Below are 25,154 nucleotides of genomic sequence, written 5' to 3'. Positions count from 1 at the left end.
AGCATGATAAACATGCCTATTCTGAAGAGAACAGATGCATCACACACAAACTGAGCAATACTGTGCATATATTGTGCCATTATTAAGAAAAATTTATAACCAGCTCCTCAGTACAAGCTATCTCAAGTAACACATGTTCAGTGTAACAGAGCACTCTCCACTACTGTCTTTCCAATACAGAACTGTTATGCAAGACAAGCTCCAAGCTGCCACGGCAGCATACCAAGCAGAAACAGCCATGACAATCTAAAACACATTTACCTTGTACACTGATGCTAGGCAGCTTCACTGGCTTGACTGACAGAACAGCGTAGTGCTTTTTTTTCAAATTAACAGTATTTTTGGTGGGTACTGTAACAAAGAGCTTCCCCCCCTGCATTTCCCTCCATTTCCCCTTTTATTTTATGTCTACTTAAAAAATTACCTAGCAAAACAGAACAGCAGCATGGGTAAATTTTGACTTCCACTGAAGTGGACCACATTTTGCACCAGCAGGCACAGGTATCATTCTGAGAGTAGCAGAGCCACTATCCATCACACAAAGGAAGAACTCCAATGCCGAGCTGTTCTCAGGAAAACACAATCCCTTGTGGCCATTTACTTGGGGTTTCCAAAGGGAACCCGAGATGATCCGCAGAGCTGTGTTCATGTTTGCATTTGTTCACGTTTACCTATCAAAAGGTAACAGATAATAATGTTGGCTGCTGATGTACTAAAAGAAGACACAGTGCTATACATTTTAAATAGTCAAGCAATCTTTTCCTCCCCATTCTTCTCTTAGTTTTTACTCAACTCTGGCCAAACCTGCTCACCTTAATCACGAGTAGTCCCTGCTGAGGGCAGAAGTACACATGTGCAACAATAAAACCATCTGAGAGTAAATCAACTGTCACCTGGGCATCATTGATTACAGGAAAGAAACTGCAACATACCCTTCCCAAATCTTGTTTCCCCAAATTCTCTCCATCAGAGTATATACTTGCAGACAGCTAGAAACAAGTATTTAAGGGAAAAAATGAACATTACCAAATTAAGGCTCAAAAGGAAAATCAAGTTCCTGGAAGCAAAAGAACTACTACTTGAACTGAGCCAGCAAGGCGATCAATGTCCTTGACAAGACCATTAAAAACATTTTACATCTATTTCACAATTTCCAATTTGTAAGGTATAGGGTATATCTGAAGCATTTTACACAGAATGAGGAATGTGAATGTAGTCATATTCCTCTTCTGGAATCAGATTTCAAAAAAGAAAAAACAGTGGCACTTACTAGTGGCTAGGTAATAAACCCATACCAGTGACAACACTACAATTCAAGGCACATTTATTTTTCTGTTTTGCCTGGATTGCAAAACTTTACTCATACAGAGGTTAAACTATTCCTCCAGCATTTGGGAATGATGAGCATGTCTGAAAAATATTTAAACAGAATGGACAAAGATTTAATCTGTGCATCTTAAGCGAGGTCAGAATTTGAAGACACAGAAATTTTAAAGTACCTTCTAAATTTAATAAAAATTGTTCATTTGTCAGTCATTATGGTCCTAGACGTAAGATCATGCATTTAATACAAAAGGAGGATCCTTTTTTTGGTAAAAAAAAAAATATTCCTACATTTTCAAAGAAGTTTGGATTTGATCAGAAGGGAATGAAGTCTTTAACTTCTTAACATCACTCAGGCTTCTATGACATGTAATTATATTTTCACAAAGTTGTGAACTATGAGGCTGCAAAGTCATTAAAATAATCCTATATGAAACAGCCACTCAATCCTGTCTTTTTTAATATAGCCCCCTCCTCTATATTGCTCACTAACATGCCAGTGTCAAGTCAAGGAATCTGCAGCACCAGAACAGCTGGCTGATCAGACAGTGATTTTCATAATTATCCATTCTATGTATGCTGTCATTAATGGAGCAGAAATGTCTTCAGATGTTCAGATTTCTACTTTCAATTATTGTATTTATGCTGAGCAGCTTGGAAAAACATCCAAGTAACAGTATCATTTTCTTCATTCAGAACTCACATGCCCTGTTACACGGATGCAAAGTTCCTGAGCATTTTGTGATACTTTACCTTAATCATGAACAGCTAAGTAGTACAAAACTGTTGAAGAAGCAAGGGAATAACCTTTAACCCTCATCATCTCTTTCACCTAGAAATAATGACGTATAGATGTGACTTCACCAATTAACAAAGACAAGAAACCTGACAGATCAAAAGCATCTGAAACCACTGCACTACTCAGCACTGGAAGCTACAGTTAAAATTGCATTAGCTTGTTTTATGTCAGGTTCGAGAAATTCTGAGCGAGTTCACCTATCACAGACACTTATGGCTTGTTTACATACAGGGTTTGAAGCAAATTTGGATGTCTGCTGTAAGTGAGATCTAGTTAAACTAGCACTGATAGCATAAAGTAGTATCAGTATTACTCTACTATTTTAACCAGTCAGAATATCATTGCACTACACACTGTGCAAACAAGTTTACAATGATGCAATCTTGAGATGAGAGAACCACTAAGAAATTTTTACAAACATTTAAATAGGCATAGCTTTATTAATACTTAGTTTGATTTCCAAATAATTTTAAAGTAGAAAAATGTGTACAGACAAGCCTAAGAGATTATTTTATCACACTTTAAGATTACAGAAAAATCAGCATAAACTTTTGTGTTATAGAAAAGTACTCTGATATAGTTGAAATGTGACCACCTCGCTTGTTTGAGGATATTTTGGATCTTCCATGAACTAGGGGGGAATGCAGCTTCAAGGGAAACTTCTAGATTGTGAATAATCCAACTTTCTCTAATTTAAAAAAAACAACATTCCTAAGGAATTATGAAACTCACTGACACACACAGCACATTTATTCCTGAAGTGTTAGCAATGCTGCTTTACACAACTTCACACAACGCTCCCCATTCCCTCCTGTAGGATTCCTTACCTGTCATTTTTGCAGCAGGTGCCAAGTTAGGCCAGTGTCCTAACCTCCTCTTCCAAAATAATGACAGCAGAATTGATTATCTTTGTGGGGCTAAAATCTCTGAAGCCACAAGACTGTGCTGGGGGTAAGGGCAGGGCAAGCTGTGGTCGCATGGTCCTTATAAAGAGCAACAACTCAAGATTCACTCAAAGAATTTTGATCTTTGAAGTGCTTCATTTGAAAATGTAAAATTTAACAATACTAAGTAATATACACATCTATACTGAAATGAAACCTAATAAGGAAGCATACAAAATACCTAAGCAAGTAATAGGATTTTAGTGTTAATTTATATAAATTTCAATAAAGTCAAAACTTTATTCCGATGACAAACACCGAAGGGTTAATATTGGAAGAGACCTCTAGAGATCATCGGGTCCAAACCCCCTGCTCCAGCAGGGCCACCCAGAGCCACTGCTTTTGATCTCCAAGGATGGAGACTCCACAACCTCACTGGGCAATCTGTGCCAGTGCTGTCACCCTCACATTAAAAATGTGTTTCCTGATGTTCAGACAGAGCCTCATGTGTTTCAGTTTGTGCTCATTGCCCCTGGTCCTTTAAAAGATGTGGTGATTCATTGTGCAATTTAGTAATTTCCTTTCTGTGCTAATTCTGCTGGGTGACAATTTCTATCTCCAATTACTTCATGACAAATACAGAATACCAACTTCTAGCTTCTGCCATAATAAAAACCGTATTTGGTAGAAAAAAAGAAAATCTTACATTAGATTTGAAATACACAGGAAGTGGAATCTGTATTTCAAGACAAAGACAACAGAACATCATTAATAAACTGCAGGGCATCCTGCAAATGCTCTATCACATGTTGGTCCACTAACATAAGGACTTACCTGTTTATGAAAAAACCACAAAGCAATGTTGAATAAAGATACCATTTCTCAAGAAAACCTGTGTTTTATAGAGATTAAGGCATTTACAGATCTGTTTCAGTATGACATAACTAGTCCTTGCAACAAACCAAGCCTGCACTTGCCCAGTCTAAGCAGATTACTATTCAGATCTGGGCTAAAAGTTTTGCATACCATCACGAAGGAACTTGTGAATATTTTTAAGGCAGGATATGCAAAGAACTCAACCGCATAAAGCTGAAGAGCAGAGATTCTCTACTTGCTGCTATTGTACAAGCTTCACTGTCTGGCAAGCTGGGACTCAAACTTGGACTTTTGTCCTTGCACAACTGGACATTCTGCTGATGCTGCACTAAGATTAATCTCAACTTTCCTATACCATTTTACTTTCCTTATTTTAGTAAAAGTGGCTACTACCTGTAAGAATGTTACTGTTCCAACCCTAAGTGAAATTGCTTTCTGTAAGTGAGCACCAAACATTTAAAAGGTATTAAGCCTCATGTAGAGTGAAGGAAGCACCTCCTAAAAGATGTACTGAAGAGGACTGAAAAGCACAATATTAGGAATAATTTCAAGTTTGAATAACAGATTTAACTATCAGGCAGTGTGTGTTAGAAATACTATTAACCCTTCCACCATCTACCCCACTTAAAAGACACTCCAGTTGTCTATAACATTCTTCACTTGAGAAGAACAAAGTACAGAAGGCCTTAACAATGAAACCACATTTGCACAGAACTAAGCCAAGACCGCATGGTAAGAAATCCAGAACTTCCTTTGTTATCATCTTACATACAAAGGCAGTCCGTTGGCATCATATTCAAGACTAAAATATTTTGAATCAAAGAGACCGTTGGTACAATTTTTCATCATGGTTCATTCAGATTAAGATGCAAGCTCATAGTATAATTCTCACATTTGAAATATGTATTTAAAAATAAACTATCAACATTATGTCAGGTGACAAACTTGTAAGTATCAACACATTAACAAGAACGTGGTTATGAACACAGACTAAAACATAGAACTTGTTACTTAGTTACCTGTTTGCAACTTTTGATGTACACAAGGAAAAAACATCCATTCTAACATACTACAAACATTATTTGCTATGTGTTGGAAAAGAAACTCCACATAAGCAACAGCTTCTCCAACGAAGTCTGCACTTCAAACCGAAGTTCTGTATACAGATGCAACAATTTCTTTTAAAGGTTAACAGAACATTTACCTGTTATCAGATTCTTCCACTACCTTTCACAGACCATCTTCAAAGATCTCACATTTTGCTCTCCTATTACGCTCAACCTTGTTCTTGCCTTCTTGTAACTTTATTTCCATTTTTATTTCCATATTTCTTATTTAACAACCTATTTTGCTCAACTTGCTGTCATTCTGAGCTCTACAAAATCTTGCATATGATCAGCATTTGACTGCTGAGTTTGCTTTGATAGGGTATATTTATACATAATTTTTGAGTGATTCTGGTTTACAACACACTATGTAACTTAAATGCAGATACTCAAAAACAGTTTAAAGATGAACCTTAGCACCTGGAGGTAGAACCAGGCCTCCATATCTTTATTGCAAAATTAGGGAATCGGACTGAAATAATCATCCAACAGATTCACAATCCTTTATCAAAGGATTAGTGTCACTGACAGTACAAGTGTAACCAGTTTGTATTTTCTGAAAATTTCTACATAATATTTCTCAAGTCTGTACTCAAGCTTGCACAGATCAATACCTCATTAAGAATACAACATTTACAATTCATGAAAAGTAACATTTGGAAGCACATTGCAAAGAATGAAAAGGTGTAAACTATGAAGACTGTAGCTGGCAGGAGCAAACGCCGATTTAAGCACTCCATGACTATACTACCCTTAATCCTCCACTGCAGTAGCTGCCACTGCATGACTGAAATCTGCTAAACAGAAGAGATGAAGATTTTGAAAAGCATCCTTGAGGCCACAAAGGTATTTCATTAACTGAGGCAGGTAAAGCAACTGCTGAAATGACCAAAGGCACTACTACAGACAAAGTCCTGGGGAGGCAATGACAGTCATGTAGCTGTACATGTACTAATCAGCAGACAAGCTACCTCAGGTGCTGACAGTTCAACTACTCAGATTTATCACTGCAGCAAGATAATTATGTTCTTCATAAATTTAAATCTTGCTCATAAACTTTAAGTCTTATTCTTGTTTTGTCACGATCAAGGCAAATTCTCCTGCAATAAGAGCAGGACTGGATTTGGGCAGCATTTGGTTTTAAGCTGGAGCTCTCTAAACTTGTGACACCAGTCCTCTACTGGAAGCATCAACACATTAAATTATACATATTTGAACTTCAGTCCTTTCCCAGCACAATTTTGTCTTGTACATTTAACCATACCCTGCATGTCATTAATACAGTTCCACCTCTGTTCCTTTAAGGTTATGTAGACAAAAACTAAAAATGAGAAAATATAACCACCTCCCCAATAAGATTAACCTTCTCTATATCTTAATGAAACACAGGCTTTCAGACTGATTTTGTCCATTAAAGCATGTATTTTATTTGCATGTTTACATTGAACTAGTTTCATTTATAGCAGAACTCTGAAACAACATTTAAGAATTTTAGATGAAGTTTATCAAGAGTCATATTTGGGGTTTTCAATTCTATGATGTTTCCCAAATTTTTAGAGAAACAAACTGAAAGATGTCAAACCACATCTGTATGCTTTTCTACATTACTATCTCCTCCATCTGTAAATCCATGAAAAGTAGCTATCTACTTTTACTTTTCTATATTAGTATTCATATTAGTCAAGAAAGGATATCTATTTTTTTAATTTCTCATGTATTCTGTCACCTAATTATTGTGTACCGATTTACAAAAAAGAAAAACTTCAAAATTAAATTAAACCAGAATGAAGTCTTCCCCCCACCATCAACACCCCCACTCCCCAGAAGAGCCATAAATCCTTTTTATGGCAACAGGTTAAGAATACATACATGATACTCATATACTAACAAAATACATATGGGGAGGTACATAATGGTTTGCCAAATCACATCAAGAACTGGATTTACTGTGCATCTGGCATACAATTCTTCCCCTTAACCCATTTCCATCAAGTTTAGTATTACAAACCCCAAATAAAGTTTTATACAGCTCATATCTTTCACATCAGGAAAAGTTAAAGCCTTTTACAATAAAAGAAAACCAGGAATACAGAATAGGAAACAAAGTCCTAAACAGAATAGATAAGGACACCCAGAGCAGACCAGTGACAATCTTCAAAGATGAATGATGTGGCCCAACCCTATAGTCAGTATGACACATTAAGTCCTCACATCACTTCTACAGCTTTGCAGAGCCTTGCAGAATTTTCACCATAATACTGGTGAATAATAGAAGGTTAGGGTTGACTCACAACGTCCCCAGTGTCAGACAAGTGAAAGATTTAGAGCTCAAATACTTCATAGATATGTAAGACCTCTAGTAAAATAAAGCTTCCTCCACCTTCTTTAAAGATGCACCATTCATCTTCCTTGACACTAGGCAGTTTTGAAGATACCAGATTTTTAAACAATTTTTTTTTTTACAACAATATGAAGAAGATTCTACATTACCAGTTTTCCCACCAGAGGCCTCAAGAATTAAGAAACATACAATAACCGATCCCATCCCTCCCTCCAAAAACTAGATGAATTCTTTCAAACCTGTCAGTACTTCTGTGACTACTACAGCAATAAAGCAGAAATGCAAATTAAGTATCAAGGTTCTGGGCAAAGAGTTTTAAAGAGTATTTCCAAAAAATATCAGACACATGGGAAATTCAGGTTTATGATTAACTGGAAGAAGAAAAAGATACATAAAGAATTTGAAAGGTAGTAAGAATAATGCTCAAGATCAGCTTTTATCCAACTAGGCTTAAAGGCACAACATACTATCAGTCTTTGGCAACTACCATCACTCGAATGATCCTATTCCTGATATTCATACTATATGCCATCATCTCCAGTAAGTACATGTGTCTAATTAACCATTAACGTTCTTAGTCAAGACTCCAACAATGAATTAGTACTTATAACTGGATAAGACAAATTGTACTTGTTATTAAGCTTTAGATAACAGTTTTGCACAATGGTCCTAATTTAAAGAGTAAAAAAATGCATGCCCAATAAACAACGCAACTCAAAACAAAAGCATGATTGCTCCAGATTCGTACCTTCTCCACCCCCCAGCAGCCTGGCTTACTCTCACTCAACATAATTTTTAAAGCTTCACTTTAAAAATGATGAAACTGAAACTAATTTTTTGTTATGTTTAATAGAACATGGGGAGTTACAGTACTACTCAGAGCAAACATCAAGTAATTTGTGATTTATTTCCTGACTTGTACACATGCTTGTGATTAAAACCATATTATCCACGGAAACTGAACTCAGAAATTTTTTTACCTTTAACATTAATCGTGACGTGGTCTTTAAGCAGGGAAAAATCTGGATGTAATCATGCATGAAAGTATACCAAATCATTTTATTGTCCCAAGCCAGCTGTCATTTTAGAAGCAGTAAGAGTCACCAAGGACTTACATTTACTTTCCTAATAAACACGTTTTCATGACTTGCTACTTTTTTCTCATATGCAACAGAAAAAGCATATTTTGCAAAAAACATGCAGAGTGAACATGAAACAGAAACCATGTTTAGCAATGAAAAACTCTCCTAAACAAGTTACATGACACTAAACAAATGCTCTAGTACCCTTCTTCCGCAGACATTTGCATTCAGCAGTGTGAATAAAATATGAAACTGTACACAACTATGATGCAGGAATGATGCTCAACATGCATTAAGTGGTATTACAGAAACTACATAAAGCATAACATGGCAACAATACTGGCACATACACCAAAATGGTTCTAAAAGCACAGCCATCCAACTGCCAAGCTGGCATAATTTTCACTTTAAAACCAGTAAATCAATATATGATGATTATTTCATACCTTTTTTTTTTCAAAACTCTGATCATTCACTTTTTGAAACGTAATTAACTGCATTCTTCACACACTAAGGCAGAAACATTATTTGTGTGATTTGGTACAGCTCAGGTTCTGAAGCTGTCAGATGTGGAACTGCTGCTGATACAATGCTGGAAGTTCTAGAAGCAGAATGTTCCACACTGGAACAAAACTGAAGATGAACTACTGCTTCATTATTAAAGTTTTCCTTCTGTGCCTTCTGGAAAAGGCTTCTGAATTTGATTAGAACGGGAGCTGCAGCTTACCTTTCACATGCTCTGTCCCTTAAAAGTGGAACATAATACCTGGAACAATGCAGTGCTACTGTATCACAGAATGAAAAACGTTAGCATTTTAAAAGACAGTGTTTCCCATCTTTGTAATTCCAGTTTACAGATTTTCTTCCAAGAAAAAGTACATTTGAATAGTCTTGCTTCTCTAAAGCAACTGTGTGTATCATCTTTCCTGGAGAAATCATGAACACTATTTTCCATATTTTACTGGCTTGCATGTAACCTTCTTGGCAAGTGCAGAAAGTGAACAGACATATCAAACTCGCATAATCTGGCTCAACGTTTTCACGTACCTTTTTTGTTTCATTACTTCAAATGCTTGCCCTCTTGGGCCAACTATCACTAAGAACATAAACCATAACCATGCTATTCAGACATCTGAAGCCCTCAACATATTCCTTACCTATTTGTTCTAAGCTATGTATGTCTTAGAAGTACTGAAGTCATCCAAACCCACCTAATGAGAACATATATAAAACTACATTCTCTATGTGGCATGTAGATACAGCACAAACTGACCTATGTCTGCAGAGTTATGAAGTGTTGCTCTACTGCCCACTCCTTGCTGTTCTTTTTCTTCCATGCTGAAATGAGCAGAATCAGTAATTTTCACTCAGTTTCTTTTACCCTTCTCACTGCATGGGCACAGAGATGCAACAGTGGCACGAAGCAGGCAGGAAGCAGAACCAAGCAGCAAGGAGGGCAAAGGGCTATTCACATCTGCAGCAATGTATGTATTTATTATTTCAAATATGCACAGAAATAATTCAAATTTTCCATTAGCATACAAATACTTAAAACATTTGTAAGCAGCCTGAAAGACCACTTCCAGCTGGCAGTTTGAAGACTGCATTCTACAGTACTGTGATAGCTCATTTATGCAGGGGATTTTCCTGCAATTTTACACTACATAAAAATATTTAAAGCTTAGTAACAGCACTTCAGAATAAATCCTTTTACAGCAAATAATCAACAGTAATGGAGTTTTGAAAAGAAGAAACATTAAAATGCCCAAAACACCAAGAGCAAACAGCTGCAAAAAATTATAATAAATCCTTGTGTTTTTCACATCTTTTAAGATTACATTTCCTTTTCCAACTTGCTTTAAGTATATGTGGTTATTTAAAGAGGGAAAACCTGCTTTGCTTGGGGACGGTTAGGCACTGGGTTTGTTTTGTTTTTTGAGAGGGATGTTTTGTATTTCCTTTCAAATATTCACTGAGAATAAAAATACTTTCCCTTTCACATAAATAAAAACTGATACAGTGAAATTAAGACAAAAGCCTACTGAAAATGCCTTAATCCTATCCCAAAATTACTAATAAATATTCACTATTTTATTTTCCTTTACACCATCTTCTGTTTGGTGCTCCTCTGGCTATGATGCAAGGGTGTAAGACTGGATTCTCACTTGTCTGATGAGAGGCTCACAATCTTAAAATCAGATGTTTCATACTTACGACAACATGAGGTGTGTACATTGTACACAGTTGCTGTATTCAGCCACAAAAATAAAGTCCTACAGAACAATTTCATAACAGAAGAAACATATCCAACTGCAGTGACACCCCCCCCCCCCAAACTACATCCCATGAATATTAAAAGATTTTTTAAACATTAATTCATTTCCGTTTTTCTGGTATTTCTTGGCCATCTGCACAAACTAAACTCAAAGTTTAAAAAATCCAATGTAACTGGTGTTTCCATCTTTTCCATTAAAAATTAGTTAGTTTGTGGTTTTCATGTATAACAAGCTTTTAAGTTATTTTTGTGAATTCCTGTAGATACAAAATTAAACCACATTCCTCTCATTTTTATTATGTTACTTTTATTCCCCCTTTCCCACATTTTTTCCATTTACATACAGGACCCTTCACACTTATTCCTGTTCAAGGTTCTATGAAAATTCTTTTAGTGAGAAATTAAGGCAAGAATATCTTTATTCTCGCTGCACTTCAAGTCAAGCACTTAACATCCCGCATACAATTAGCATGTAAATTCATACAGCTATGCTTTACTCTACAGAAATTAAGATATAAAAGCACACAAGTAGAACTAGGAACAACAGAAGCTCTAGACAAACCATTTATCAAAACAAATAGAAAAACCTTATCAACACATTTATGCAGTAACAGTTACGTTCCTTTTGAATGTCATACCTCTTACTATGAGCATTTTGTTCTCTATTGAGGGACTACATACAAATCAGTAAGTTTTTACCCACGTTTGCAAACTTTTTTTTTTCATTATGATCTGGGTATAAAATAATCATTATATCAAAACAGGTTTACCTATAAATATGCTACAAGTATCTCTGAATTTAAGCTTTTCTGAAGAGTTACCTCAATTAAGAAAAAATGGTGGTTGTTCTAAACAGCTTTTCTGAAGAAATCCATCTTTTACTGCTTCTAAAGTCAGGCTGAGGTCATTAATCTGAATACCTCCAAATTTCAATTACAGTAACTTTCATAATAGGTTAAGGAAGTTCAAGATGGAAAAGACCTATTAAATCTATCCCACTGAAAACGAACACACTGAGGGCTTGTTTCCATGCATTTAAAATCATCAAAAGTATTGTTTTCATGAAAATTTAATGTTCAGTTTATCTATTTCACAATTTACATTAACATACATAACTTAATTTTGATAAACTTCAGTATTACATGGATTACTGTGAAAACAAACCTGAAAAGCCTACAGCTATGATTTTTAAAATATTTTATGGGGAGAAATTCAAAACTATTTACAGATTTCTTCATAACAAAACACCACATTGGTGAGACTACCTACTAAGAACAAGTATATTTTATGGTATAACCCAGAAGGATATACCAAAAGCCAATCCAACGGGAAAAATTATACCTCACATTAAATATTGAAAGGTTTTACTCACCCCTTCTATTAACATCTCACATTTAATTAAATGGATTTTTAAGAAAGCAAATGCTTTAAGGATAATACAGTTCAAGGTTTGCCACTAAACTAGCACTGACTAACCAATAATCTAAAGGAGTAATGTCCAGCCTCTGTATTTTCCATAGGCCACACTCCCTCCCTCCTCACTATCAGGGAAATCTGGACTGGTATTTCATCATACCAGAAATGAGCTGGCAGCCCAAGGAAAGCACCAAATCCCAAGACAGTTCTGCATCTTAATGACAGTGCAGTGCTCAAATTAATAAATCCAGAGCTCCTAAGAAGGTAATTAAATAGCATTTGAGATATGTGCTCTCTCAAGTCCTCCAGTCTTTGCCCCAGGCACAACCTAGCAAGAGATGCTGGATGCAGACTCTGTGAAACCACATATGAATATGCACCACTTCAAGCCTCAGGAATGGGACTGAGAATCCATTCACAATTGTGGTCCAATGTAAACTTATCCCATCAGTTTCTACCCAGTATTCCCTTCCATTTTAATAGTTCAATTACAATTTTTTTTTTGACATGTCTTCATTGAGAAGGGAAGAATTATGGTCCAACTTATTATAAAAAAAAATATGTATTAAGAAATATGCAAAAAAATTAGTTTCCACAACATGCTTAAGTAAAATCAGCTTCATGCCACCAGAGCACACCACTCTCTTACTGAACATCTCACCCCAAAGCATATTCTCCTTTCAAAAGGCTTACAGGGTATTGTTCTTCACATTAGAATCTTCCTTTAGACTGGTTATTTCTGCATTTTTGAGCCAAGTTATCTCAAGGCAGACTGTGACTGTTTAACAGTAAGTACTTCACAAAAGTCAATGCATTTGTGTTTAGTACCTTTCAATAGAATTTGTAATTACAGATTATTCTATTTTTCAAGTTTAAAAGGAATTTGAAATCAAAAGTGGAAAAGGGAAAAAATTAGTTTGGTATAACATTTTAAAATGACAGTATACTTTAAATCAGAATGGTCCTCAAAGAATGCATACTATAAAATCCTATTGGATTATGGTTAAAGTTAAATTAATCTAACAGTTCATATTGTTTTCTTCCCATCTATTTTAATCTTTTGTTCTAATAAGAGTCTCCAGTTCATCATATCTTTATGTCCAATTGGATAAAATAGATGTAGACAATAAATAAAACAACTTAAGGTCAGAAATTTTTCCAGGTAATCCATAGTAATTTGTATTTTTCTTAGGAAATAAATACAGTTAAATATACTTGAATCACCGCCAAGTTTCCCAAAATATTAATGTGCTTTATCTAATGAGCACACTGGACAGAACTACAAATAAACTAACTCACAATCAAAATTATTTCTATTTATTTTAAGTGCCCAGTAGCTCCCCTTCAAATGAGTGAGGTGATAAATGCAAATGCAGTTAGACTAGCTGGATTCTGGTGGTGGTGTTTCTTTTACTTAAATGGCATAGTAAAGCTTTGCTATATTTAAAATTAAAATTGTATCTCACATGAAAATTAAGCAGTTTAGACTGAAATCTCAGGAATAATGTAAAAACTAAGCCAGTACAACCAAAAGTAAGTGCACTGTAGTCAATTTCATATCCTCTCCAGGCTTATTTTATTTACCACACCATCGAGCAAAGAGAGTCAGTCAAGACTTAATAGTGCTTTCTAGTCAAACAAACCAAAGATAGTTAAAAACTTAAGTATGTGTGTACACAAAAAATTATACTGATTGGCCAGATGAGGAACAAGAAAAATTAATCACTTCCAGCACACAGGCAGTACCTTCAAGCAAAAAGACTGCTTGGCCACATCTACATACCATTTTTAGGAAACAAATTGGGACCATTCTTTTTTTAACAAAATTATCATATAGCTAGTCAGTTGCTACCACATATGGCAAAACGAAAACCACTCTCTTTACAGTGGAGCTGTAGACAATCAACATGGCCAGGCAGCCCTAAGAAAGCTTTTATTAAGAGCAGAATTTGGCAGCCTGTCATCAGCTACCAAAGGCATTCTTCATCTTTAAAGCATACCCAAATTCAACATTTCAGTATTTATTTTTTAGGATTTAAAGGCTCAGTTCACTGATATTTAAAATGAGAGATAGGTTGGACCAGATGATCCCTGAGGTCCCTTCCAACCTAGTATTCTATGATTAGATGATTTTCTGCAATAAGGATAGCAGACAAATCCACTGCTACCATGCAGCAGAGCCATTCAAGTCAGTTTTACGGGAAGGGCAGCTCACAACTATGGAATGAAAATCATGAATATTACTTAATATTACTCTACAGCTTTCAAATACATACATACCTCTGCTTGCTGGCAAAAATGCAGTGCAGTAAACACGCACCTGAAATAGCACGAGGCTGGCAAGGAAAGAATGAACCACTTTCTGCAGATTTGGTAATCTTTAATGTACTTCTGAAACACTCAGATACTACAAGGATGAGGGTGTGTATATATCTAAACAAATACAGGAGTTAATCACAACACCTGAATGACACAGCCTTTTCCTTTGAAAAACTGAAGAGACCTCTTGAATCTAGTTCAAGTAATGCTTAAAACATGTTCCACTTACATCTTTACAGTTTGGAATTACCAACTCACACCAGTACTTTCTCAATCCCCATAAAAACCACCATGTATAAGGGCAGAAAAGATGAGACAGAAGTAATTTAATATTTAGACACTACTAGACACCAATGTAAACTGCATTTTCCATTAAATGCAGTATACCAAAGCAGAGAGCTTAAGTAGTTGCTACATGTAAACACTAGTTTAGACCCTTGTGAAAAAACAGTAATTTGCCCAAATGTTGAGTTTTAGGAATAGTGTGCTACATAAAACCAGTTACAGGGGTTTTTTTTAAGAATGAGTGCTGTAATGTGATACATATAAGTAAGGGAAAGAGTAATTCAGACTTTAAACCTAACTCACTATTGCACTGCAAACAATAAAGTGTGGCACGTATCTCAAGTCAAGCACAAAAGGGCAACATGAAACACAGTCTAGATGAAAATGCTTAGTAGTTGCACATGACACAAGTGAGGACCTACCCACGTGATAACTCCTGAATTGTATCAAAACAATCTCTATTTTAAGCCATATAACACTGGCAATTTAAATAAACTTACTTCCAAAATGCCAGCAATGCCACAGTTTTCCTGTTACCCATTTGATCATAATTCAACTCACCAAGGCCATAACTGCTATATTAAGTAGTAACACGTACATGCTCTCTCTGCTGCTTGCATCCCATGCTTTGAGCTACATACATATCATTTTGATATAATTAGGGCATGTTATCTCAAACTGTTTTTTAATCAACTTAGTATCACTATTCATGCAGATAAATTTCATTAATTTCTACTCCTGAAAACATAAGGGAACTGATAAAAACAGAACACTGATATTTTACAACTATTTTGCACCAAAAAAAAGCAACAGTAACAAAAAATATCCCTACTTTCTTGCCACTGCAGGAATAGAACCAATAGGTCTTTTCCATCATCTTCCATGACTGAAAATCCATATCATAATAAGCTTCCTAATAGCTTTTATCATGTTTTATCTCTAAGACACAATCAGCAAATCTAGCCTGAGTCGTGTTGGAAATGGGTATTTTTCAAATTCATCATTCTGTAAAATATTTATCAGTAGTCATGTGCAATCCTTCTAAATGTATATTACCCTAAGTGAACAATTATTTTAACTGGAAAACATGTATTTGCCTCTGAATTAAACAATCATTGACAACAGATTTGTTTCTATTCAAACCAACCACTGGGGGTAACATATAATGATGCATTAGACAGTGGAAAGCATTAAACCAGCTTGCACAAGTGTCTCCTTCCTTGCAACAGCAACATACTTTAATGATCAGAAGAACACACAGATGTCATAACAATTCTTCCTCTGTAGAAGCAGGATTTAGGCAAATTCATTCATACTGTTACGAATAAAGCATACATACAGATTCCTTTTCCAAAGGTTTTTTCCCCCCCAAGTTAAATTTTCCAGTAATATGAGTAAGAGATACTCCACTGATAAGCCTGTGGTGACTAAGTTTGCAAAGGGAGACTGAGATGCAAGAACACAGTATCCTTGAGAACACTTTGTATAAAATTTGATGTTCTTCAGAAGTCAAAACAAACAAAAGAAGTTGTGTTATAAATTGTTCATAGTATGTACTGCAACATGCAGTTTTGCTAAACATTCACTACTAAGAATGGGACTTTCTTGACACATAGTAGAAACTACATAAGAATGAGAATGCCACTTATAATTAAGCATAAAATTATTCTCACCCAACATTAGTAATAACATTCCCAAAATCCTTTCAAGTGATTTTTATATTTTATTGTAATCAGATAACTGCACGTTTTACAGCATAGTCACACATTGTATTTTGCTAGTCACAAACACATTGCCTTACATAATGATCCGCATCATTTCTGCTCTATACTACAAAGCCTATGACTGAATACAAAAGAAGTTTTACAAAAGAAACTGTTTTAAAGACTACAATAACAATAAAACCGTTTCCAGATAACAGCTAAAATTATAAAGGCATATCACTGTATAGTTTTACTGGAATTTCTAAACAGTAAGGAATGAAATAAGTTTTAGTATCTGCGACGCTTGTTAGGTCCTTCAAAGTTGCCCCCTGGGTTTCCTCTACCAAAGCCACCAGGTCCACCACTCACGGCACCTACACCACTCATTGGCGGCTGAGGAGTTTCAGAGCCCGTTCTACTAACCAGAGGTGAACCCATCTGTGATGGACCTCCTTGAGGGAATCTCTCATTATGCTAATGCAAGTCCATTTGGAACATGCCAAATGTGAGTTACAACAAAAACCACAAGTGATGTTGTCATGAAGTTCAGCAGATAGTCCAGCAGAATCAGGATCACACATAGAGGGAAGAAAGGAGCAATTCAATTAGTTATTATGGAAAAAGAGCTGGAAATTAAAGAGTGCTAATGTTATGCTCCAACTTTGGAAAGTAAATTAAACACTTAAGTATTAATATTAAGACCAACTCTGGTGCTGACTGTAACTTCATCCTTTCAAGCACATTGAAAGCAATACATATTCTCTATGTAACAGAAGACACAGCAAACAATTTTATACCTGAGCCTATTCTGCCTTACATACCAACTACAATGCTTCTCCCTTAAATAAGACACAGAAATATTGTCAAACTAGGGAAAAAACACCAGCTTCTGTATATCTAGAGACTGCAAGTTTACTCTTTTAATAGCAATATAACCTAAAGACTTTATATCTGTGGATATTTCAGTCCATACTACCTGGAGTCAGCCTTTTGTACTGCACTTAGGAATCTTTAGTTAGACATTTAAAACCTAGTCCAAATAAACTGACACAACTAGTGACAAAATGCATAAATGGACTATGTTTAGTTAAAAAAAAACCCTTGATATAAATCTAAAGCTTAATCTGAAATATCAACATAAGATGAAAATGCAGTTAATGTTCCACATTTACTTTCCTTAGTTCTGTGCCTAGTATTAATAAAGGTGTATGTGCTTACACAGATTTGGCTATGGAATTAAGACCTGAAACAGAAAACATGCATCTGAACACTTACAGTTTAATATTTATGCAAGTGTTTAAAAATAGAACCCCACATGAAGAAATTTAAAACATTAACTCAACATAACATAAACCGTTAAAAGCACAGATATACAGTACAATCAGATCTTGAAATAACTCATCATTTACCTGTTGAGGATAGTTATGCTTTCAGAAGAAATTCCTTCTGTACAGAGATCTAGGTTAACTGCCCAGGTATTCAAGTTCAACAATATTCAACACTAGCACTTCATTTATATGCCCAAATCAGAAGAATTTTTCTGAAAGTCTAACTTCCATAATAGTAGTACTGCTCGACAATTCTAAAGTCTGCTAATTCATCTATATGTATTATTCCAAAACAGCATTATATCTTTATAAAAAGATATACAACTTAGATAATTTTTTATATATATGCATTGTTTAAAATTTGACACTGAATAAGGAAAAAGTTACTTCAACAGCTGCATAAAGATCTACTACTCCAAAGTACCTTAAAATCTGCAACACTGGTTAAAAATTGTTCAGAATTTAACTCATACCAGCTTATTAGGGGTGAATATGAATTTCAACAAATGGCTTATCACATACTCCTGACAATTTTTTGCATTTGACTTACTGATAAAAAGTCAAGCTCTCTTTCTAACAAGGATCCCTCTCTCCAGCTAACAAGAAAACCGAAGTAATTACCTACCTACAGTAAAGTATGGGTAGAAAAAAGCTATTTTTAAAAAGTTATGTTCGAAGATAAACTATGTTTCAAAACACTCCAGCAGAACAAAAATAAGATTGTTTCAACTTTCCCCTAAAGACTTCTGAAACATATCCAGTTGAAAAAATGAAAACTGTATTTCTGGTTTATAAAGCATATTCTCCATTTCTCTCAGTGGAAACTTAAATTAACTCTTACAGTGTTTTAGCAGACAACCCTTAAAGGATCTTTAAAGTGTCTTTCCAACAACAGGGAAGATACAATATGGCCATGCCTTTCTGTAGGGGCCTGTACCCTTAATTAAAAACCTTAAAAGTCCAAAGTGGGGGAAAAAAAAAAGTGGCATCTAGTTTGTCCTTCAGAAGCATGCAGAACAAAATGGAAGTAAAAAAATAATTGGTTTAAAATGTGCATTTTGAACTGTCAGTATATTCCCTTCATTTTCATACCTGGAATGACTTTTTGTAGAAAAACAACAGTTTGAGATAGATAGCATGTTCTTTTCATTAAATCTCTTTTTCAGTGTCTAATGACAAGAGAGTGTTCCAGAGGTGACCAGTAATACAACAGTCTCCAGCAAAAGCATCTCTGAAAACAGCATTTTGTGAAAAGCATCCCCTCATCTTTGTGAGAAATGACACAACTGATAAAATGAGCTGGCTCCTACAATGTGAAGTGAGATCCTCTCCTTTAACTGGTAAAGACCAGACTCATATATTTTGTACTCAATCAAAATCTTATTTTCCTCTGAGGAACAAAGGATTTTGTCCAGAGTTCGTTATACAGATTGTTCAGTCACAGATGGATACTGCTGAAAAGGCATATATGAAAAAATAAAGCTACAAAATGCTTCTGTGTTCCAATAAAACTATAATGGAATGACTGCTTATACCATATACTTTATATCACACTACCACTAGAACATCTCAAGTATCTATTTACAGAATAATACTGAAAAATATGTAAAAAATAGGTTAAAAATTATACAGTTGTTTCTCTACATAAGACATTACAGCTAGAAAAAGGGACTTGCTATGAGAGCAGAGCAAAAATGGCTAGTGCTTTAACTGCATCCCAATGGAATACCTACTCTTGATAAAAAATTCCAGATGCATACAAGACATTCCCTACCACCCTTGGCAACTGGGCAATATTATTTTTCTTGTATTGATACGACAGTTACCCCTAACAGGTGTCAGTATACTTATTTTCTAAGTGACATAATTACTGTCATAATCCCATGCTTTCAACAGTGTTAGAAAGGAAATACAAAAAAACACTAAAGTTGCTTTAAAAAAATTCAATAGCTTACACAAAGATATCTTCACACTACATAGCTTCCAACATTTAACTGTTCATCAGAACTCCCAACAAGCTAAGACAAATAATTCAGTTTTGCAAAAGAAAAAAAACAGCAAATGCCTAATTTTACAGGATTACTCTGCTATGTTCTTCCTTCTTAATTTCACAGAAGTAATTTCTTCTTATCGCTGAGTTTTACATGACAGGTCATAGATGATAAGTTTTGCCACGAGTGTGGTACATTCTAACCTCAATTTAAAGTCTGGTTACTGATCAAAGAACTCACCCTGTTCCTAAGGGAAGTAGGATTTTCACAGTAATATCAAATAAATATTTCCCTTCCATGTTATAAATTATTCGCATGAACAAGTTTTAACAATTACTTTTAACAGATTCAAAACATGTAACATGTTTTTACTCAGTGTGAAAATATCTTTGGTAACAAAAATGGGCCATGAAACATGACAGCTATTCAAAGTAATTAAATTTGTGATACATTACCACTGTTCCATTATCTGGCATCATTGGTGTTCCCATATTTGCAGCTCCTTCTGGTCCCATGGAAGGACCAGGACCCATTGCAGGGCCAGGTAAAGTTCCTCTGTTGTTCATATTCATACCCATCATTGGAGGAGGGCCTTGGTTACCAGCAGGTGCTGGGCTAAACGCATCTATGCAAAACAATCTATACTTAGAGCTGTCCTATCTGAATTTTACAAGAATAAACAAACAATTTACAATATTTAAAAAGCCAAATGTACAAGACTTCCAATACTTGAAATGAAAAAAAAAATATTCTTTGAGACTGTACATTTATCTCAATCATCTGCTTTTAAACAGATTTTCATTAATCCCTATTATTTTGCATTATATAATCTGCCTCATGTATTTGAACATTCTGAACTTCACAGCTAAATATAGCTGTACAGTTTCTGTGCAGAATTTGGAGTGTTCATATAGCATATATATGCAGTATACACACCACAAGTTAGCAAAAATCTCAAGTGATTTTGCCGTAATTAGCAGCTATAAAACAACTTGGCTCTTTCAGGGATCATAACATATTAAATATACATTTGCAAGAACTGTTCTACCAGTACTGTGCTAATTGTATATAGTGTTACAGGGTATTCTAACATCTAAAAGCAATACCAAAGATGGTACTCAACTTTGCAATAAATTATTTGTAATATGGCATAAATAATCTTGCATTTAAATATACTTTATTAGTAAGCACCACAAAACTAAGGGAAGTTTTGTTAGAACTGAAAGTTAGTCTCCTCCAAAACTCTGATTCACAGCAAGAGGTAGAAGAAAAGCTTAAAAATATCTTTTGAGATTATTTAGCTGTAACGTTGCACTAAGAAACACCACTCTGCCAGTACCCACTAACATACTCAACAGGTTAAATGGCTTTCATAACATTTTCTCATGTTATAAGGAAGAATAAAGTCTGATTATATATATATATATATATATATATATTTTACATCTGCTATTATATATCATCAGCAGTCCCTGCCCTCCCAGCAATAGTCCACCCTTTTCAGCCAAGTGTGCATCCAAAATCTGATAATCAAAGACACGCCTTTGGACTGCAGCCTATGTTTTAAGTCCTGACAACATACAAGAGTATCAAGAAATGTGGCATATTACTAGACTCATAAACCTGCTATTTTTATTTCAAAAATCAACCTCTCGCCTCTCATCACAACCCTAACTTCAGTAATTAATATATAAATGTGCATCATTGAAAGCAGGCCATTTAGCACAGATACAGTATTATCTGCAGGTATGCAAAACTGCATGTTTATTACCTGCCCTGAGTTCATGTAACACAGCAGTCAGTGCATCCAAGATACTGCTGCTAAAATTGCAGATCTGAGCTTGATCGTACACAAGCCAACTTCAAACTGCTTAGCAAAAACAATACATGCAACATGGTAGCATGTTGAAAAGAGAAAAATCCTGTAATTTTGAAAAGCAGAACTCAAATAAGCTTAGTAATAAGAAACTCCAAGACTTCTCCCTATGAAACTAAGCCAAAACAAAGGTGTGCACAAGTCGGATACTTCCTACCTACACATAAGCATGATCAGTTAATGTAGCACATAGAAGATTGTGCTACAATTGAAGAGAATTACAGTTTAGTATGTCCTAAAAGTGTTTTTTAGTGGCATCCATTCAGTGAGTAAATATGGAAATAAAACTGCTAGTGTAAGAAGAAACCTTTATTTTCAGAGGCTAGAAGTACTCTGCATGACTATCATGATTGGCAGTGCTTTCATGATTGGCAGTGCTTAGTGCTGGTAATAGTGCCATTTACTAAAAGCAGACAATGCTCACGTTTTTGGCTTGCTTACCAACCTAATTAACCTTAGCTAGCTGGCCACACACAAGTAGTGTTTGCTTACACTTCAACTGCAAAAAAGTTCTTATCCTCCATATCATACAAACACACACATATTGCTTCCAGGGTGATGTATAGTGACTATCAAACCTCTGCATTAAGCCAGTTTCAGGTAAAGTCAGCTCAGACATGAGGACAGGGAGTGTAATGCACAGTTTCATCAAGAGGTCACTACAGCATTTTAGCTATACCGCAGAGGACCTCCTAGCTCCAAAGCAGACCCTTAAGAGCTAACCACTTGATTGCCCGTTCTTTTTTTGTGGTACATTGACGTTAGCAGTTAATTCGCTGGACCAGGTTCAGCAACAGATGGAAAGCAGTGACCACTGTTCATGCCACAATGCACAGACACTAAGAAAAGGTCTTTTTCTGGAATCCAGGGGGCTGAAAAAGTACGCTCTAAGTATTCAAACTGCACATGCCAAGGTCCCAACTGCCATGGTCAATAATCCTCATCAATGCAGAGACAGTTCCCGAACAACCCTTTTTTTTTGCCCCCCTGTATTGAAAAGTTTAAGCTGCATGCAGCATTACAGATCCAGTTAAGTACTGAGACATAGATTCTCAGAACTTGTCTGCTGCAGAAAACAATGTAAAAATGAGTGGTTCTGCACAAGTCATCCCAAAACTAATTAAATCTCGTACAGAGGTACCTTGATTTCCAATAACGCTATCATGCAGGTATTTCCACTACTGAAGATACTCCAGCTCCCCAGTGTCACACATGATTTAAAAAAAAATAAAAAAAAATAAAAAAAAATAAAAAAAATCACAAATGGCACAGGTAAAGGCCAATTAAAAAGTTACAATTCCAACAGAAAAGTTGAGAAAGGAAGCTAAGATCAACAATTAAAGGTCTACTGCAGGTTTTGGGGGTTGGATTTTGTTGGTTGTAGTGGTGGGGTTGTTAATGGGCTGGAGAAAAAAAAAAAATCTTTATACTGAGCTAACCTAAAATCCAGATACTGTGGCAACAAACACTATCTTTACCTATTCGCTATGAATATTTTTCCCTTTCTAAAATGGCAGTTCCCTGTTACTATAACTTCTTTTGGAACTACACATTTATTGCTAAAAGCATTTGTATCAAGTTTGAAATCAAGTCATAGCACAAAGCTTACAAAGCAAGATTATGATGAACATCACTGTCAAGCATTAAAACCTGACAAGGGCTGTGAACCTACCACTATAACTACACATTTAGAATCTGTACATAAGAAGTGTATCTTGCAGATCTGAACAACTGCACAGTATTAACATTTACAGAGGCTCCTAATTAAATGAAATTTTCAAGTAAACTGCAATATGCAAAAGTACAACTATAAAAAAATTTAGTGACAATTTATGCTTCAGCTTATTATTTGTAGATAATGGCACAATGTCTTCCTTTAGAATTATTTTTAAAGCTCTTCACTGACAGAAAAAGCCTATTTCTATTTTGCAGCTATAAATGTGCTTCAATTAACAATTGCAAGGAAATGGTAACATTTTAAAACCTGGCCTGAGGAGATTCATTAGGCTATAAATTCGCATTATGAAAAGGTCAAGTGACAATGTTTACTAAGTTTTGTGTGTACTTTCAAATTTAAAATATGTAAAAATAGTATTAACTTTTCTTTAAATTATCATCTTATTTTAAATGAACATCAGGAAGCTTCCAAGAGATACACATTGACAGTTAACACAGTTTAATGAGATTTGCTTTTTTAAAGAAATATTTTAAGTTTCAGTCTTGTTTAAAAGCAGATATTCTAGAGAAGCAAGATTCCAAACTCTTTCAGTCTGTATCTATAGAGCAAAACACTAATTATTAAGAATGTACTTTTCTAGATTTCACAGTAATGTTTTTAGCTGTGACAGTATTTTAAGTCACAAAAGTGAACTGAAAACGTTTGCAAATACAGACTTGCAATAAATTAGTAGAATACCAACCACATTACTCATTAATCTTTTGTCAGGTGCATCAACAAAAACTTACCAATTTTAAGCTCTACATTTCACTGCATGCAATTACAGTCACAACTTCTCTGTGTAAGTAGTCCCTCCAAAAGAATGCCAAATACTTTCTGAACAGAAAACTCTTATTTTTTTTGTATCAGATAATTTCTAGAGTATAACCTTTCGCTGCCTTTTTGTTTCTTGCACATCATATTTCTCTCCCACAGGCAGTCAAAACAATAAAATAAAAATACACCTTGGGGAAGAAAACAGCTGTTTGGAAGCAAAGTATGTGAGGGGTTTTCATTTCCTAATACTGTTTACTCCTTTTTACCTGTAGTTGTCACTAATTAATAATACTTGAGTAACATGTACAGTCCCAAAGAAAAAGAAATTTTACATTACAGAAGCCTTTTTCCTTCAGATCCCTACCTCCCATGTTTATTGCTCCACGAGGACCCATATCACCCATTCTCATTTCCTGTTCTCTCTGAAAGCAAACATAGTTTTCATGGTCAACCTATCATTCTTAGAACTTAAAACATTCCCATTTACTCCATGAACATAAAAAATTTCAAGTTTCAAAAGTTGCCATTGATTACAAAAATGTACAAGGAATAAAGGTAACTGTACTCCCATTTTTATAACATCAAATGGAATAATAAGTTCAATATAGCAATGCTGTACATTTTTGCATAATGCTGAAGGTTAAATATCACAAGTTTCATTTACCAGATGCAACAGTCTAAAGCTCCCAAATAGTTACAACTGAAAATGAATCCACCTTCATGCAGGTTTTTTATTAATACGAAGTATATTTACATTTTAACCATTAATGAAGAGGTCTTCTTACAGTACTGGCTAAAGGCCGTGGTTCAATAATACAATCAATCTGGCTTCACAACTCAATGCTTATGTTGATTGGAAACCAAGATCTGATGTGTTACATTATGGTATATAAACTTCACCTGCCAGTTCATTTTTGTTCAAATAGCTTTGACTTGGTGGTGGTACATTTTTTGATAAATTCTATTGTGCTATTATGTTAGTTCAGATACTGACCATCCTTTTGAAACCAGCATAAAGATATACTATCAACATAAACTATGTAACATGCATTTATA

At 35.1% G+C, this 25,154-nt stretch overlaps 1 protein-coding gene across 5 annotated transcripts in view; it reads right to left on the bottom strand.

Moving 5' to 3' along the window:
• The window catches only part of PSPC1 (paraspeckle component 1), a 67,709-nt gene that overhangs the window by 10,542 nt on the left and 32,013 nt on the right, over positions 1-25,154 (bottom strand). For 2 of the 5 annotated variants that reach the window (XM_074915853.1, XM_074915862.1), the window contains exons 7-9: positions 24,463-24,520; positions 20,184-20,353; positions 425-16,883 (exon numbers count right to left, since the gene is read on the bottom strand). The exons of 2 other annotated variants lie outside the window; for them this stretch is intronic. In XM_074915853.1, coding sequence (XP_074771954.1) covers positions 16,698-16,883; positions 20,184-20,353; positions 24,463-24,520 — 414 coding nt within the window. In that variant the 3' untranslated portion in view covers positions 425-16,697. The remainder of the gene's footprint in view (positions 1-424; positions 16,884-20,183; positions 20,354-24,462; positions 24,521-25,154) is intronic. One more of the 5 variants, XM_074915871.1, reaches the window with a different exon arrangement.

This window comes from Athene noctua, chromosome 1 (genome assembly GCF_965140245.1).
Source record: "Athene noctua chromosome 1, bAthNoc1.hap1.1, whole genome shotgun sequence".
Lineage (NCBI taxonomy): Eukaryota > Metazoa > Chordata > Aves > Strigiformes > Strigidae > Athene > Athene noctua.
The sequence above is the reverse complement of the archived record's forward strand: the minus strand, read 5'-3'. Positions and strand labels throughout refer to the sequence as shown.